The sequence below is a fragment of the Asterias amurensis genome, chromosome 4 (assembly GCF_032118995.1).
Source record: "Asterias amurensis chromosome 4, ASM3211899v1".
Lineage (NCBI taxonomy): Eukaryota > Metazoa > Echinodermata > Asteroidea > Forcipulatida > Asteriidae > Asterias > Asterias amurensis.
Window position 1 is genome coordinate 1,202,662 of NC_092651.1, and position 18,670 is coordinate 1,221,331.

General features: G+C 36.8%; 1 protein-coding gene across 1 annotated transcript in view; it reads left to right on the forward strand.

Annotated features, from left to right (window-relative positions):
- The window catches only part of LOC139936154 (IgGFc-binding protein-like), a 103,255-nt gene that overhangs the window by 44,362 nt on the left and 40,223 nt on the right, over window positions 1–18,670 (forward strand). Inside the window, exons 39-55 of the mRNA XM_071930900.1 lie at window positions 1,058–1,237; window positions 1,385–1,608; window positions 2,210–2,387; window positions 3,018–3,131; window positions 3,319–3,524; window positions 3,920–4,024; window positions 4,702–4,836; window positions 6,417–6,558; window positions 10,300–10,482; window positions 11,358–11,563; window positions 12,338–12,509; window positions 12,632–12,745; window positions 13,725–13,933; window positions 14,977–15,084; window positions 15,759–15,914; window positions 16,788–16,932; window positions 17,840–18,016. Coding sequence (XP_071787001.1) covers window positions 1,058–1,237; window positions 1,385–1,608; window positions 2,210–2,387; window positions 3,018–3,131; window positions 3,319–3,524; window positions 3,920–4,024; window positions 4,702–4,836; window positions 6,417–6,558; window positions 10,300–10,482; window positions 11,358–11,563; window positions 12,338–12,509; window positions 12,632–12,745; window positions 13,725–13,933; window positions 14,977–15,084; window positions 15,759–15,914; window positions 16,788–16,932; window positions 17,840–18,016 — 2,754 coding nt within the window. The remainder of the gene's footprint in view (window positions 1–1,057; window positions 1,238–1,384; window positions 1,609–2,209; window positions 2,388–3,017; window positions 3,132–3,318; window positions 3,525–3,919; window positions 4,025–4,701; window positions 4,837–6,416; window positions 6,559–10,299; window positions 10,483–11,357; window positions 11,564–12,337; window positions 12,510–12,631; window positions 12,746–13,724; window positions 13,934–14,976; window positions 15,085–15,758; window positions 15,915–16,787; window positions 16,933–17,839; window positions 18,017–18,670) is intronic.

The window sequence follows — 18,670 nt, forward strand, 5'->3', positions numbered from 1 at the left end:
AAGCACAAAAACTTGCTATGCACAGACAAATTTGCTTAACAGAAACTGGTTCCCAGCCAAAACTACATTAAGTTTATACCGTTGTTTTTGGTTCAAAACCAAAAAATATGGAAGGCTGTCTCAGAAAAACTTGAATGTAAACATCATGAAGAATGTTATCGTTATTATTATTTTACTAAAGATTACCACGTAAACAGAAAACTGACACACAGGTGGCTGTTCCATAAAAAATAAAGAAGTTACGTGGAAGAGTGGTGTGTTTAAGATTGAGTGAATGTACTTGAAGGTCTTGTGGATATAAAATCTATTCATAAATACCGGGGACAGTTTCTCCATTTGGATTGGTTGAGAGGACACCACGTGGGGGTGTTAAAACCGATGATATAACCACAGCCAGAAGTGTTTAAACACAGTTATCCTATGCATGGCCACTGAATCAATAATTGGAGTGTACAACTTGGATTTTTGACATAATAACCTTGTTCATCTCTTTGTATTATAACCAAGCGAGCTGAATTTATCCCCAAAAGTTTGAGGGTTCTGAAGCTTGGTGAAATTTAGGGTACCTAGTGTATTATGACTTTATTTGAGAAAATGTTCTTGAACACAACAATAAAATTATTCATAGTGAAAGAGCCGGAAATATTGAGTGAATGCACTGATGTGAATGTCATCTGCGGCAGAAACATTAAGTCTGGTTCCCAACATAGTCACGCGCGATTAGCTGTTATGAGAGGCAGAAACAAGATGTTAGTTTTATTTATTAAATTGGCCATTTAACATGGATAGAGAATAACACATAAATTGCGTACGAGTGACAAAGCTGACAACAGAAATCCGTTCTCTAATTTACAGGATTTTTTTTTAACAATATGAAGGTAAAGGTACGAATGGGATTTGTCAATGTAAATTATCTAGATCCAGGCCGAGGCGGGTTTAAACAACACATTGATTTCCTTATTGCAACTTGGCTAGAACGAGTCAAGTGGGTGAATTAGTCATATAGTTTTTTTAATCTTCATTTTGTGAACGACGTCTATTTGAATTTTTTTTATAGGTCCATTTAGAGATTGCCACAGTGTATTAGATTCAGAAACCTACTACACAAACTGCAGATATGATCTTTGTAGTACCCTACCAGAAAGGGGAGCTCTGTGTGATGATGTTGCACAATATGCAGATGATTGCAGAGGAGCTGGGGTGTCTATTGATCCTTGGAGAACTGAAGAATTCTGTCGTAAGTTATTCTCTTTAAGCCTCTGAAATCAAACATCCTTTTGTACTAAATGTGTTTCTTTTTGTGAACCCTTAAAATTTGAAATTGTTTCTTTCACCCTCATGGCAGCTTTTTCCCTAAAGTTTGTACTATCCATTGTCTCCATAGCATTCCAATGTCCAGAGGGTTCATCTTACACACCGTGTGCATCTGGATGCCCAGAAACATGTGAGTCTTTCAGAGAGGGGCCCCAAGATAACTCTTCTGACCCAGATATCTGCAGACGACGTTGTGTGGAAGGTTGTGATTGCGCAGATGGTTTGGTGTTAGGTGGAGGACGGTGTGTAAGACCAGAAGACTGTGGTTGTCGATTGGGAGGCCGATATATTGAAGTTAGTTACATTTATGTACTTCGTTTGATTTATTTCATTCATTTATTCGGTAACATTTATTTCAATGCTGTCATACAATACAATAATGCACATTTATGTCACAATTACAAAAGCAATATAGTATACAAGGTATGATATATTAGGTACACCATGGTTCAATAATAAGCAGCAATTTAAAGACAACATTTAGGTCTAAGGTTAAGTGAGATACTTTTGTTTCCTAACCTATGGACAGAAAATTTGTGGATATCAGGAATCGTATTTGGAATCAGGAATCGTATTTGGTTATGTGTTGGTTCAGTTATGTTTAAGAATTGTCTTTAAATAGATTTGTTTTGCTTGTATGAGTTTAAAATACTGTCAAATTGAACACTTATCTATAAAGCTTCTGGAAAATATTGCAAAGATACAGTTCAAGTTTTTGTATGCTTCAGTGAAAAATGATGAAGTAAAATTGTCTGGTAAAAAGTTTTCATCCTGGGAAAAAAAGATAAATAAGACAAATAATAGAACTTTGATATTGACAAAATCTCACAACAGACCAAGAAATAGGTTATTGTTTTATCTAACCTCATTGTTCATTGACAATCTTTTTCTGCAGCGTGGAGAACATTTCATCAAGGATGGTTGCGAAGAGAGATGTGAATGTACGAATGATGGAGAAATAGAATGTGAAGATATTGAGTGTCACCGCAATGCAGAATGTGCAGTCAGTGATGGTCAACTAAGTTGTCATTGTCGACAGCCATTGATTGGTGATGGCATTGAAACTTGTGATTGTAAGTAAAGTATGTTTGTTTGTATGTTTGTTTGTTGTTTGTTTGTTGTTTAGATGATCTTCCCATTAGGAAACTCGGTGAACTTACACAAGGGAATATAAACCCCAAGCTGGCAGCAGCCATTTTCTCACACACAAACATCGGTTAAACATCTTTAATTATGAATTGCACGAACTAAAAAAATGTGATTCAGTAACTAGATGACAATATTTATTCTAGTTATTGTGAAATCAGCGATAAGCTTAGGGGCATGTAATTGCAAGTCCTGCAGTCTAACCACTGAACCATGGTGACATATGACCTCCTCAAAAGACAAACATGTTGAAAGCCAAATGTGACTACCAAAACAATAATCCAATCACAGTGATTGGTTATATACACAGTGGCACTGATATTCAATCCTCAACCGACAAGTGGCAAAACATTTGTTTTTACAAATTGATTGTATTTGAGCTTCTCTAATTTGTTTTAGACACTTAATGAGTCATACCTTTTGAAATCTAAATTGAGTTTTGGTTGTATTTACTTTGTTATGAAAGACATTTATAAGGGATTTGCTACTGTTCAGCATCCGGTTTATATTTATAATGTGGACTAAATTAATTTGTATTTGCTCTTTTTCCCAATAAGTGAGCCCCTGTTTCAGTGATCCATGCGAAAACAACGGTACCTGCCTTGAACTTCAAGATGGAGAATACATGTGTCAATGTACTGAATTGTTTATGGGGGAACGCTGCTCAGTGCGTGAGTTACCTCAAATTATTGTAAACTTTGTATCCAGTAACAGTCACCTACAGTCTCCTAAATATTATTTTTGATATTTTTCAACTACTAAATCTATCATCGGATTTTCCTATTTCTAGTTTGTGAACTTAGTGTGGAGTGATTAGGGTGTGTTTATTTGCATTTAATACAAACTACTTATTTGCAGGTCGTGCTCTGTGCTACGTGTATGGAAGTCTTCACTTCGTTACCTTTGATCTACTGAGTTTTGCATTTCAAGGGGAATGTCAATACACTCTGGCAAAAACATGCCGTGATGATGTTGAACCAGCCTTTGAGGTCATCCAAGAGAATGTCCGCTTTACTGAAAAGTCATCGGTCATTAAGGCCATTCATGTCCATATTGGAGACAAGGTACTTGTAACCGGGCCATTTCATATGTTATGGCTCGGGCTATAAAGGCTATAGGTATAGCGAGGTCATTCATTTATACAGGTATTAGTAATATTAATAATAATAATAACATAATAAAAAACATTTATATGGCGCATAATGCAGGAGCCTCTATATGAAACACAAAACATAAAACAATGAAAAAAAAATACACTAAAAGCAATTGTTACAAAAGAAAGATTCAAGCAAATGAGTCTTAAAAATTACAATGACCGATATTAGTATGTGCCACTGGGGGATTTTCATTTATACAATACCTCAAATTTTCAAACAACCAACATTCAACTCACTGTGAACATTGTGTTTTGTGTACTTAGACCCTTTGAACTAACTAATAATTATCCCCATTCCTAAAGGTGATAACTCTGGGTCGTGAAAATCAATGTTATGTAGATGGAGAGTGGATGGCATTGCCAATCACACTGGATGGAGTTCAAGTCAGGTTTAGTGGCTTCAACCTGGTGAGTTGCAAAATGGATTAATGTTGTTACATACAGGGCATTATGTGTGTGTAAAATTATTTCACTGTGAGTATGTGCATGAAGATCGGAATGGTAAGTACATGGAGATAGTCGGTCTGCAGCAGGATCTCAAGGTGATGTGAAATTGCTCTTTGTATTACCCAGGTTCATCCTTTGCATTCTGTGTGTTACGCATGATTTATTGTATTTGTGGATCTTTAACATGGTATGGCCATCTTGATTTTCAACTCGATGTAACCAAACTGAGGTAGCTGGAAGGAGAAATAGTCTGGTTCCTTTTTGTACAATGAATGTTAGCACCCATTACTGCTGTTGGATAAAGGGAAAAATACCAACATGTTGGATGAAGGGAACAAGACCAATATTCCGGCAACATGATACAGGTCTATTGACCCTATTCACCTGATGTCATCATCAAAATAATCTTGGATGCGCAATTTTGGTGGTCAATGTCAACGTCTGTTATTCAGTGAAGTGCAGCGTTTACATGTAAACCTTTTGACCACCAAAATGGTGAGCGTGGTGCAGCTGTCGCCGCGTGTGACCTGTGTGCAATGGGTCAATAGCTCAGTGCTTCATCGTGTTTATTGGGTTAGCAGATTGTCACTAGGATGATCGTGCCTGAATCTAATGATCATTCTCTTTGTGTTTTACAGGAAGTGAGAACTGATTTTGGTTTGACAGTTACTTACGATGGATTGTATTATGCAGCAGTCTATGTAGATCCACATTTCTCCAACAAACTGTGTGGTATATGTGGCAATTATGATGGTGACCACTCTAATGATGGCGTAAGTAACAAACACGATATTTGGTATGGTGCCTAATCACCAAAAGAAGTGATATAGCCAAACATGGGATGAGAGAAAAATCAAATGGTCCTCATTTGGATTTGAACCCAAGCCCCTGACACTGCGGGCAGATGCTCAACCAACTGATCTATGAGGCACAGCCGTCTACTCCCTCAGGTTTTTCCTAAGTAGTCATGTGGAGATCGAATACAATTTGAGATCGAATACAATTTGTTTATTTTGATTTATAAAATGCTGTCTAATATTATATCATAGACATCAACAAAGTAGTGCAACAATGCATCAAGTATATAACGACAAGTTAACAAACACTCTGGATCTTCCCAAAACATTTTTTCCACTTCAAGTTGCTTATTAAACGCCCCCAAATAAATTTCACTGTGAGTATTTGCATGAAGATCGGAATGGTAAGTACAAAGAAATAGTCATCAGTCTGCAGCAGGATCTCAAGGTGATGTGAAATTGCTCTTTGTATTACCCAGGTTCATCCTTTGCATTCTGTGTGTTGCGCATGATTTATTGTCAACTTATCAATGTATCCATGCCCCTGTTTATCTTCAAAGCTTAGTTCAGGAGTACAAAGCAACCAGAAATCTGCGATCTTCAAATAAATCCCTTCTGACACCCCCAGTCATTAAAACCAAGTCGTACGGTTCCTGATCTTTCCAATATGCAGCAGTTCAGTTATGGAACAGTTTTCCAGAGGTTGTCAAACAGGCTGAGACATTAGAACAGCGCATAGGGACCTTGCGGTGATATGCGCTACATATGATTATTATTATTATTATTATTGATGGTTTATTAAAATTTAACGTGTAGCCAATGGCTAAATTGCGTCAATATATACATGTTATACAGTAAAATATTTTTAAAATAAACATTAGGGAATGCACAACAGACGAACTGCAACATGCGTCATCGGCCGCCATCCTTGATGAATGTGTACGCGTGAAGAGCCATCACTGGCTGAGAGTCGTGCGTAGCACGTATACTTTGAAATCCATTGTTACATCAAAGATGGCGGCCAACGACGCGCATCACAATCCGTCTATATATTAAAAAGGAAATGTTTAACCGACCGCAACAACACACAAGAACAACAAAAAAAACATTAAAATACCGGAGAACTCTACATACAGGCAAGAAATTTAAATAACATTTGAAATCAAAACATATTAAAACATTGAGGACTACACGTATGTACCTGATGTGAAAAGTGGTAACTTCATGTATGCTTAAAACAAGAGACTTTTACATGTACATGTACAACAACATTTTTTACATTCACGTTCACGATTTTGCTCGCATTACGTGCAGCTAAGCCTTTCTATTTTCTGCATAGTTTTGCAAGCAAAGTTAGTTTGTAAGCTTTGTTTTTTTTGCTTAGATGTTTGATGAATATTTAGGCAATGTTTCATCTGACTGATCTATACATATGATATTGACTTGTTATTATAGTGCATGAAATGTCAACTGAAATTGTTTTCATTAATACACATGTTTTCTTGTAATTGTTACTGATAATTAACCTTTTTAATTAACCTTTTTTCTAATCTTAGACGTCTGGCAACTCATTTCTTTATGGTGATGGCTGTGCCCTCCCAGTGGAACCTGAAATAGATGGAGATTATAACCCATGTGACAAGTTAGAACCAGAAATGGTTGGTGAAGCCAGGGATTTCTGCAATGCTCTATATACAGGTCAGTGATCTGAATCTTTCTCAGGATTTATTTTTCTGAGACCCAATTATCAGTCATGCACAATGACAACAAACAAGCAATCCAGGCTCAATAATTTTGTACAAGGGACATTGGCTATCTTTCTTGCAGTGTGAAATTTAATTAAAAGTGTGTTCAAATTATTCTTAAAATGACGTTTTAAGTCTTCATTGACATGTTTAAGTAGAGCAGAACGAAATGAAGCGTGATATTATGGTTTTGATCTTCTTCATATAGATAGAGATATGTTTGTGATAACTGACAGCAATGGAGAACAAGGCTAATTTCATTTTGCAAAGAGCACTTCCATTGTAAAATCTGAAAGTCTATGGGAGACTTTTGAAAGGGCTCTAAGGCCAAGACCAGGAGCAATGGAGGTCATAGCCTCCATGGGCCCCTGTGTAATTCCAGGTCTGGATTTAATGGAGTGTATTTTTGTACATATAGTCTGTGTTTTACAGTGAGTATTTTTTTAACTGAACAGAGGCAACACTCATCAATAACCAAACTAGTGAAGCCTCTTGTACTCCAACAAGATGTGGTGGATTTATATTATGAGCTCCACTTCACACAAACTGCTGTGCGTGATGCAGTGACTTACTAACAGGATTCATACTTGGTCTATTAAAGCATAAATGCAAATAGTCCTTATATATACAGGCAGTTTTTAGGTGTTCGGCTAACAGCCGAACAACTATTGTTATTGTTATGTTTTTGTTTGTTTTTTTCCTCGTGTTCTTCTTTCCCTGCGAACCTTCTCCAGCAATTTTGAACAAAAGTAAAGCTTGTACAAACTTAAAACTTGCTATGTACATAGGCAATAGTGAGTAGATGAAACCGCCACTTTTTGAGAATGATGACGATGGCAAGGTTTTTAAAGTTGAAAAACGACACTTGCTTTTCGCTGTATCTCAACGGATATTAATGCTATGATGTTCATACTTGGGAATCGGATAGATAAAGACTTGGACAACATTTGAAAAGTTAACGCCAAAATCGTATGACCTTAACTTCCGGTCATTACTATGGGTCAAAGTTCGCCTTCGCATTTTTTCATCAAAAAACAACTTTTGAGCTTTAAAACAAAAGTAAAGCTTGTACAAACTAACTTAAAATTTACTATGTACATAGGCACTGGTGCGTGGATGAAACGGCCACTTTTTTGGATTGGTGACATCATTGATGACGTCATGACAAGGTTTTTAATGTTGAAAAATGACCATGTTGCTGTATCTCAACGAATATAAAAGCTATGATGTTCATACTTGGGAATTGGATAGATAAAAACTTGGACAACATTTGAAAAGTTACTGCCAAAATCGTATGACCTTAACTTCCGGGTTGTACCCTGGGTCAAAGTGCGACTTCGTGTTTTTTTTTCATCAAAAAACAACTTTTGAGCTTTTAAACAAAAGTACAGCTTTTACAAATTTAAAACTTACTAAGTAAACTGCTCACAAAAAGTATGGAAAATTTTTTCAATCCAGTATATTCGTTATTATTTTAATACTCTCTTTGTATATGGTATATATCAATGCAAAGCTGAACTGTTCCTCTTTAAAATGATACCACATTTGCAATGATTACATGTTGCTGGACTTGTCAACATGAATAACAATGAGGCAAAGTCACAAATCAAATGTGCCAAAATTACCGTTGTCTGTGAATGGCCAATAGGTAATGCTCATTAATCAAACCGATCAAGCTTTTCAGAACCATTAATGGTTTACACAGTGATTTGCACCAGTGAGCTCATCGGACACAATTTACCCTCATCTCATGAAAAACACCTTGTTTGATGGGTATTTGCAAGACGATATTCTACAGCCGGATGCAGTCCCATACTTGCAGACTTTGGACCAAACTCCATCTTTCAAGATGACAACGCTCGCCCCCATCGAGCCCGACTGGTGACTGACTACCTGAAAAATGTTGGGGTGCACCGGATGGATTGGCCCGCTAACAGTCCAGACCCGAATCCCATGGAACATCTGTGGGACCTGCTTGGCCTCGCTGTCCGCGCCAGAACCACCAACACATCAACTGTGGCTGACCTAACGTTCCTTAATGAAGAATGGAACGCCAATTTCTCATCATCAGCGCATCACAAGACTTGTGTGCAGCATGAGAAGAAGGTGCCATGCTGTCATCAACGCCTTCGGATCATCCACTTGTACTGAACTTTTTGTATCAATAAAGTGTATTAAGATCAGTAAGTTGTGTTGCTCTATACCAAATTTCTTGTCTCAATCAAGTGGATTAAGATCAGTAAGTTGTCTTGCTTGTTTGAATTAGTGTCAATTCATATAGTAACACAAAAATATTGCTAATTTTGGCACATTTGATTTGTGACTTTGTCTCATTCTCATTAATGTGGTCAAGTCCAGCAACATGTAATTATTGCAATTGTGGTATTATTTTAAAGAGGAAGAGTTCAGCTTTGCAATGATACATACCATATACAAAAAGAGTATTAAATAATAGCAAATATACCGGATTGAAAAAAGTTTCCTTACTTTTTGTGAGCAGTTTACATAGGCAATAGTGATTAGATGAAACCATCATTTGTTTTGAATGATGCAACATTGATGTTGTCATGACAACTAAGGTTTTTAATGTTGAAAAACTACCATTTACTTGTTGCTATATCTCATCAAATATTAAAGCTGTGATGTTCATACCTGGGCATCAGAAAGATAAAGACTTGGGCAATATTTGAAAAGTTAAAGCCAAAATCGTTTGAAATATTTGAAAAGTTTAAGCCAAAATCGTACGACCTTAACTTCCAGGTCGTTGTCCTGGGTCAATTGGTTCCTCTTCATATTTTTTTATCAAAAAATAACTTTGAGCTTATATACGGCATAACTCAAGATTGAGATCAATTTGAACCTAGAAACTCAACAGATATTTGAACCTTAGTATCAAGACACCACAGGCCTAATTACGTCGTAATGACGTCATCGGGTATTAGGTAACAATAAAACAACGTTTAAAATTTGTAAAATTCATGGCGCAAACGTTTTGGGGGAATTCCCAACAGCCCTCTCTTTTGTCCAACAAAAGAGGGCGCTGTTGCGCTTTTATTGGGTCCAACAAAAAGGGTGCTGTTGATTATCAAATTCGTAAACAGCTTCCCGTACAGGGTGAGCTAAAGTTTTAAAGGGATTCTATAAGTTGCAAAATAAAACCTGATGCCAATCTCACACAAATATTGCATTTGTGAAGAAACAAGTTGTTAAAAAGTGTGATACAAGTTTAACTATAAAATAACAACACATTGTAGAAAAAGTCATCTTTATGGTTCAATGTTTTTGAACTACGTCATCAAGTAACGTTCAACCAAACACTGTGTTTTTGTAATAAACAAGAATTCTATGTCTAGTTTTAACTGTGCCAGCGGCCGATTTCACGAAACGCTAGGATCAATCCTAACTCGAGTTAGGACGAGCAACCCGTCCTAACTAAGGATGGGTTCAATTCGTCCTACGTACTTGGATACGGAACTTAACCCGTCGTAAGTCCTAAGATGATTCCTAAGTTAGGAAGAGTTTGGTGAAATCGACGGCTGTCCACCTAGGCTCCCTCATCAACCTGTGTCAGTTTTCCTTGTACGCTGCTTTAATGAGTATTGTCCAGTGATTATAAACTTAATTCCCATGCTCAGCTTACTTACCAATTTTGATTTGTTGTTTCACAACCCTTATTTGTTTTTGCTTCCAATAGTACCACTGATATCATGTTACGGAATCCTCAACTCATTAAACTTCTTATATCAACGGTGCCTACATGATGCATGTGAATCAAGACTGAACAGACCACTGATGTGTCTGCATCCATTCATCATGGTGACACTCTGTAGATCACTTGGCGGGAAGGCCCCAATATGGAGGACTATTGACTATTGTCGTACGTAGGATTGATATTTTCTTGCACCGTATATTCAAAAGAGAATTAAGTATAAAGCTTAACCATTAATGATCTTTGACTGTTTTTATTGGCAAGCTGCGTTTAGTGAAAATGTTAAATGTTTGTTTTGGGTATGTACAAGCCCAAGGGAGACTGTTATTAAAACTTGCCAGTGATTTTCAGTAACTTTCAGCTAAGTTTTCCAACAATGTTGAAGTATTTGAAGAAAAAAAAATATTCAAATTTTTAGAATACAAAGTTTTTTTTTCCAGGTTCAAACATTGACATCTGGATTTTAATTAACCAAATTCAAACTTAAATCTTAAAGTTTTTAAACGATTTGTTTAAACAAAAATCAATCTCTCTGTCACCGGTTCCAGCTGAATGATGCTGAAAACAATGAAAACCATTAATGGTCATTACTTAAAGGGAAGGTACACGCTTGGTAATTACACAAAACAAATATTAACTTAAAAAATGACTTGGTAATGCTGTTGATAGTATAAAACATTGACACAAACGGCTCCCTTTGAAGTAGCATAGATTTTGAAATAGAGTTCATTCCCACTAAAATAATAAAAGACTTCTAGCTAGAAGTCTTTTATTCATGTCTGAAAGCACACAAATTCGTCCAACAAGGGTGTTTTTTCTTTCATCATTTTCTCCCAACTTCGACGACCAATTGAGCTAAAATTTTCACAGGTTTGTTATTTTATGCATATGTTGAGATACACCAAGTGATCAAACGATTGATTTTTCTGTCAGTTATTGGTTCTACCTGGTTTTGGTTTTTTCATACTATATTGAATATTCAATTGCGGGTGTGAAGTTGAAATTTTTAAATAATGATTGAATATGTGCATTTGTTTTTGAAGCTGTTGATTGTCAACAAGGGTCTAAATTCAATGTGCAGACCTCTGGGTGTCCGCAGACTTGCTCTGAACACAGAAGAGGAATTACACCGCACTGTAACACAAGAAGAGTGGAAGCATGTGAATGTAATGCTGGGCACTTCCTTAGTGGAGGAGAGTGTGTGCCTGCAGAAGAATGTGGGTGTGTCTATGAAGACACATACTATCAGGTACTTACATTGCATGTTTTCTATCTGTCATATTGTACAAACACCATTGACCCCTCAGATACTCTCATTGTATATCTGTAACTTCCATATTGTATAAACACCATGACTCCTCAGATACTCTCATTGTATATCTGTAACTTCCATATTGTACAAACACCATTGACCCCTCAGATACTCGCATTGTATATCTGTAACTTCCATATTGTACAAACACCATTGACCCTCAGATACTCTCATTGTATATCTGTAACTTCCATATTGTACAAACACCATTGACCCCTCAGTTACTCTCATTGTTTATCTGTAACTTCCATATTGTACAAACACCATTGACCCCTCATCAGTTACTCTCATTGTATATCTGTAACTTCCATAAACACCATTGACCCCTCAGATACTCTCATTGTATATCTGTAACTTCCATATTGTACAAACTCCATTGACCCCTCAGATACTGACATTGTCCATCTGTAACTTTCATATTGTACAAACGCCATTGACCCCTCAGATACTCTCATTGTATATCTGTAACTTCCGTATTGTAAAAACTCCATTGACCCCTCAGATACTGACATTTTCCATCTGTAACTTCCATATTGTACAAACACCATTGACCCCTCAGTCTACAGGAAGTGGATACTGCCAGTTTGATTATTTGCGTGCTGAAATGTGCGCTAAGAGAAAAAAAAACAGACAAAAGGGACAGGATTTGCTCTGTATAGTATTTGCACAGTCAAGTTGACATGATATGTTGCTTTTTCTCGTTTATTACAGCAAGGCCATATTTTTGTGAAAGATGACTGCACTCATGTATGCGAATGTAATGATGGTCAGGTAAAATGTACACAGTTACAGTGTGATGACAATGCTGAATGTGTTGTAGCTGATGGAGTGCGTGCATGTAAATGCAGTGACGGTTTCATTGGAAATGGCATAACATGTGAAGGTTAGTTTGTAAAAAAAACATTGGTCTTGGGCCTGTGGTCCAGTGTTACATTCGAGCCCTGCTTTAGATTATTTACTGTATGATATACAACTTGAAATGACTTGATTGTTTTCTCTTGTTAGCATCTCTATGTGGCAGTGTGACTTGTGAGAATGATGGCAAGTGTATGTTGACGGGGATGGACTCATATGTTTGCTCTTGTAAACAAGGATATTCAGGCGACCATTGTGAACTTGGTGAGATATTTTTTGTCATATTTTTTGTAGGTTTTGACCCTATGAATAAATTTTTTCCTCTTATTTTATAATGTTTATTTGATCCCTTTTGTCCACATACCATACCAACCTGCCTGCTGCCTCAAGCCCCTGAGGAGTCTTGATTTTTACTTATGCGATTGAAATGCATCAAACAGCCAGAGATGAAGCGCAATTTTAAAGCTCAAGGGTCTACTAAAATTATACGTGGTCCCATTAATGTTATTTGTCATTTATAATTTGTAAATTGTAATTTTTTTTTTTATGTTTTTACTAATTATTGCTTTTAATTTATTGTTAATCGTATCCAATTTGGCCTGTAGGCCATGAAATGTAATGCTAATAAAATGAAATGAATTGAAATCAGAAAAGTTGTCCCTTCCCCAACAACACACAAACACAACACCTAGTGAGCAGTTGGGTGTGTGTAGGTGAACTGTACTTTTTGTACAGTAGAACAGTAATGACAAATGTACTTCAATATAATCTTCTGGGTGTTTTTACATCTGGAATACCGTTAATTTGAAGGATATTTTGGAAAGTTTTAGGGAAAGGAGTATTTAATACATAGAGGCGTCACTTTTTGCTTCCAAAGGTATGTGGTGAATATTTTCATTCACTTCATTAACAACTTGTTTTTTTAGATGAAAAAACAGTGGCCAATTTATGTAACAAAATTTTACCTTACTTAAGTTGATCTGTCTTTTGTTTTCAACCTAAAAGCTTCAATATGGTAGAGGGAAACAAAACACTTGTGTAAATCGTTTGAAAATTCTTTTCATCCTCTGCAAAATAAATTAGAAAAATAATCACAACAAAATTGTCTTAAGATTTCCAGGTACATTAGAAAATCTTGTTACTTTACGTGCCGCTTTCAAGGAGTACATGACAATGTTTACTTGTGCACAAAAAGTGCTAAAGGGCCATCATTTTTCACACTCATTTTATTGTTTGTTCACAGAAACAAAGCAGTGTGGCGCCAGCGGAGATCCCCACTACCAAACGTTCGACTCTGTTCGCTTTGACTTCCAAGGAGAATGCCGATATTTTTTTGTACAAAACTGCAAAGACCAAGACCCCTACTTTGATGTCATGCAACAGAACCAGAAAGATGTTGGGAATCCGAAAGTTGCATATACTTCAGAAATTTGGATCCATTTCTATGACATGGTAAGTTGACATTAGGATCCTCAAAACATAAACTAAGCCAACCTCATTCCCAGGGACAATCAATCTCCATGCGTATTTTTTTCCCCAGCACACGCTGCTCGCTCTAGTCACAGAGCAACTCTCCAACATCGTTTTCAGTGGTGTACAATGTCTCCGTGCCATCTTTTCCTAGAAAGCCTTTCTCGATCATAACCCCTGGAAGTGAGACATTATTGGGTATTTTAGCTATTCCATTTTCCCCACATTCCCCACATTCGCCACAAATTCACTACGTTCACAAGTCATTCTCCACCTCCTTACGAAGATCGGTCAATTTTTGCTGCTCTCAATTTTTGCTGCTGCGAATATGCTAACACAAGGAAATATTTGACACTCACTCAACTTCGCAACATTCGCCGTGTCTTCGTAATCGTTGGTAACAAATTTGGAACGTTCACAACTGTTTCCCCACCTTCTTACGAAGATCGGTTAATTTACAAACCGGTTTGTAAATTTCAGTGAATGTTGCAAAGACGGCCATTCACTGTCGATTTTTTTAAAGATTGGCAGCGTTGGCAAAGCGTGCGTAAGCGTTGGCAACATATGTACAGGCATTGGCAGGCGCTGGTAAGCACTCGTAATATATTTGTAAGATATTGGTAAGGAGAGGGCCGACCGAGGACGATCGAGGACGATCGAGGGTTGTGATCGAGATGAAAATATTCACTATTCAACCGCCATTTTGGACGAATTCAGCGCGAAATTCAAATATTCATCTTCGCAAGAACATTCGCCACTCTGCGAGAGGGGCGATACGAAGCGCTTCCAAACATTCAGCGAATGTTGTGAAGACGGTAATTCGCCATCGACTTTCGTAAGCATTGGTAAGCCATTTGTACTGTTGGTAAAGCATGCGTATTGTGCTTAATATATTGGTAAGGAGGGGTTTAGGGACAACCGAGAACTAATTCACTATCAAACAAGCAAAAGTTAAGCTGAAGTGGTTTTAAGAACTAACCAATGCTAACCAGTTCTGACTTTAATTCTGCTTGTTTCCACTATAGGAAATTGTTTTGTATAGAGAAAAGAGGACTACTGTCAATGGACAGGAAATCATGCCACCATTTAGTCAAGGAGAACTATTTCAAATCAACCTTAGGGGTGACAGAGTGGTAAGTTAAATATTGATGTAAGACCATTCCAATTACAGTTTTGACTTTAATGTATTATTTGGGGATCTTTCTTTACATATTAGTTGTTCTCAGGAGCATATTACTCATGTACTTTTGACTTCAATTGGAGGTAAAATGAAGACCTGAATAGGGAAACAAGCCCATTGTGCACCATTTCTCGTAAAGCAATAGTTTAACCAAAATCTGGTTGGCCTTTTGTTAACGAGATTCAAGATTTGTTGGCACACTCCCAGTGAACTAGAATCTGCATTATAGTTATATGGAAAGGGATCCTAGGAGTAATTGGAAAAGGGATCCAAACAAACCTGCCAGAAAGAGCAAAGTTAAATAGCGCCCTCCCACAGCCACTTCCAAAGCACCTATTTTTGTGCCATATTTTAGCTTATTACAAGTACCATTTTTCAGTATCATGTGTGACCTTAGCTAAAATTAAAAATTTGTTGATCTTGGTTAGTTTTAGAAAAGAAACTTTAGCTTATTTTCGGAGATGGTATTCACTCAATAACATTGAAGTAACACTATAAAGTATTTTTATATATTTTCCTCTTCTTTTTGTCTTTATAATTGAAAAAACTGTCATCTACATGGTTATCACTTTTGTTATGCATTAAGGTTGTTTTCAAATCTCTCTCTCTCTCTGTCCTTTTGTGTAGATTGTCACCACAAACTTCACTCTAGAGGTATCATGGGATGGAAAAGCCAGCGTTGATGTTCAACTCTCTACTCAGTTTGCTAATGAAACATGTGGTCTCTGTGGAAATATGGACGCCTCGGAAGAAAATGAGTTAGCATCACCTGGAAATGATGAGGTAAGCCTGCCAAAAATTTTAGAGTTCAAAAGAATTGTATGTGTTTTGTAACTTGAACCCACTGTTTCAATCCTATATAAATATACATTCATAAATACCCCAGACAGTTTCTCTACTCCTATTGGTGGAGAGCGCGTCACGTGGGTGTACATAAACCTTTTGTTAATGCACACTGGAGCTCTGTTTATAACATGCTGGGTTGCCGTGTCGGGCGCGCAAGATTATCACGCGGAAAGTAAAAGCGCGTAATCTAAGCGCGCGCGCGTGACATGTAAGCGCGCGCGCTCACACACAACCCACACACATCGAACAGATTCTTCACAAAGTTTTGGAAAAAAATATTTCAAACCTCGAATTTTCAATTGTTAAAGTGTCTACATGTATAACTGTATTTTTTAACGTTTTTTAACAAAAGGGCATTTATGAATGGGAATAAAAGAGTAGCGACTTGTTCTTAAACGTCCGTTTAAAACCTTGCAGGGTCAGCGGCCGTGCGATAAAGGCCAACGTACATTGAAGAACTCGTCGCTACCCCTTTATTCCCTTAATAAAAAACAACTTGTAAAAGTTTCATTTCAAAAGGTGGTAGTGTTTTTGAGATATTCCTGAAAGTCTGGAGCGGTTAATAATAATTTGTTGAGATAAAAAGTGATCTCTTTTTCCATAACCGCAGTACTTTGAAGTGGAAAGTTTCTGAAAATGCATTATACTATCCTTAGCTACTGTACTTACAATTTAAGTTTTGATTGCCGTTAAATTTCAGAGGCATTAAGCTAGGCAAAGCTATGTTTTGTTTATTGATGGCTTTTACCTTTAATAAGTATAATTATATGGACATCAGACTTATGAAAAACTCTTGTTGTTTTCCTTCAGGAGGATCCCAATGTATTTGGTAATTTCTGGGTGGCTAACCCTGAAGAATGTTCATCCATTGAACCTCCGGGTGAAAACGTAGAATGTCCAGATGATGAGCAAGAGAAATTCAGATCGATCTGTGAACCATTGGTTGATAGAAGAGGTAAGTTTAGTTGGATAGTGATCATAGGCAAATTACAGCGTCTTAATGGAGCCTTAAGATTGTGAGTCATTAGTCGTGTCATTGAGTTCATGTATATGGTTAGCGATAATGCCATTTGTATTTTTATAGTAGTATGAAGATTTGTTTATTCAAGATTTCTTTCTTTTGGGGGGGGGGGGGGGTTGAATGGGTTTTTGCATTGAGGACACAGCTTCTTTCACTATATGACTTTACGCTTACTAATAACTAACTTCAATTCAATTCCATTTTTGTTGTCCATAAAATAGAAATTTGTTTTCAAACATGCTCATAACAGTTAACATACTTTTGGAATTATAGAATTACCAGAGATGCCAGTTTTCCGGCTATTGCCGGAATTCCGGCTTTTTCAAATTTTCCCCGCTTTTTTCCGGCACTCTGTGTTTCATTTGGCCGAAAAAAGAAAAAAAAAACTTTTCCGGCGCACCGTATTTCATCTGGCCAGAGGAAATATATCTTATTAGTGACCCCTTTTCCTTCAAAAAAAATTCAGGCTCTGAAGGAAAGAGCCACTGGCATCCCTGAATTATAAATTGTTGTAAAATATAACAATATTTATGTAATTAAAAACATTTCCAAAATCTACTTCATAAAGGACAGTAACAAGAAAGAACAGGAAAATATGAACAGAATGTGGTGAAACGAATTTAAATGTCTGTTGGTTCTGCACTTCTCGGCTTCCAGTTTCTGTTACTTATGTGTTTCATTGATTAAATTTACATCAATTTTATTCCTGATGCATTACATGTATTATACACTTAAGTTGTTTTTGTCTTTGTATTGAATGTTAAATCATGATTACCTGGATTCAGAGAAGTCATTTGCAAATCAAATATTTGATGTCTGGTGATATTTTGTGTTATTGCAGGACCATTCAGAAGGTGTCCTGATGACATAACAGACGGTGCTTTTGAAAACTGTGTGTATGACGGGTGTGCCCTTCGACCAGACACAACCACCATCTGTGAAACATTTGCAGACACAATGAAACGTTGTCAGCGCAATGGCGTTGAAATTGACAAATGGAGGAGAGATGACTTCTGTCGTAAGTTTTTATTAAAAGCCGTTTACAACTGTTTGTTTACATCTCGTATTGCATTCTCCTCTACCCGCCAGGCCCCTTATGGACATGGGGCAACCCTGTTTCAGCCCCAGGAGTAGATGACAATGTACCCATGGTGGTCAATAGCCCAATTCAGTTAATTGTAGCACTTGGCTTGGCCATCCGTGGCCTTGTGATGTAAGGTGATCTGTGAGATAAAAGGTTGTAAATTAGCTAGGATAGTTGTGCTGCAAGCTTTGCCGTCAAGAATATTATGAAATTAAAATTGGAAACATGTCTTTATTCTCTTGTTAATCTTTGATTCATATATGTTTCTCAGTGACTTCAGTCATCACATATATTAATAATAGCAATGGCAATTTATATAGCGCCCATCCATGAAACATGCTCCTTGGCGCTCAGCGATTAAAATGAAACCCTATTAAAATCCACACAGTTATAAAACCTTAGAAAAAATACAACTAAAATGTAATTAAATGTATTAATAGAAGTTACATTTGCATCGGTGATAAAGAATGTTATGTTTTGGTTTTTACCCATATACACTGATGTTGTAGCACTGTATACTCATATACGGTGCTACATCATCGGTGTATATGGGTAAAAACAAAAAGTTAATATAATTATATGTAAATA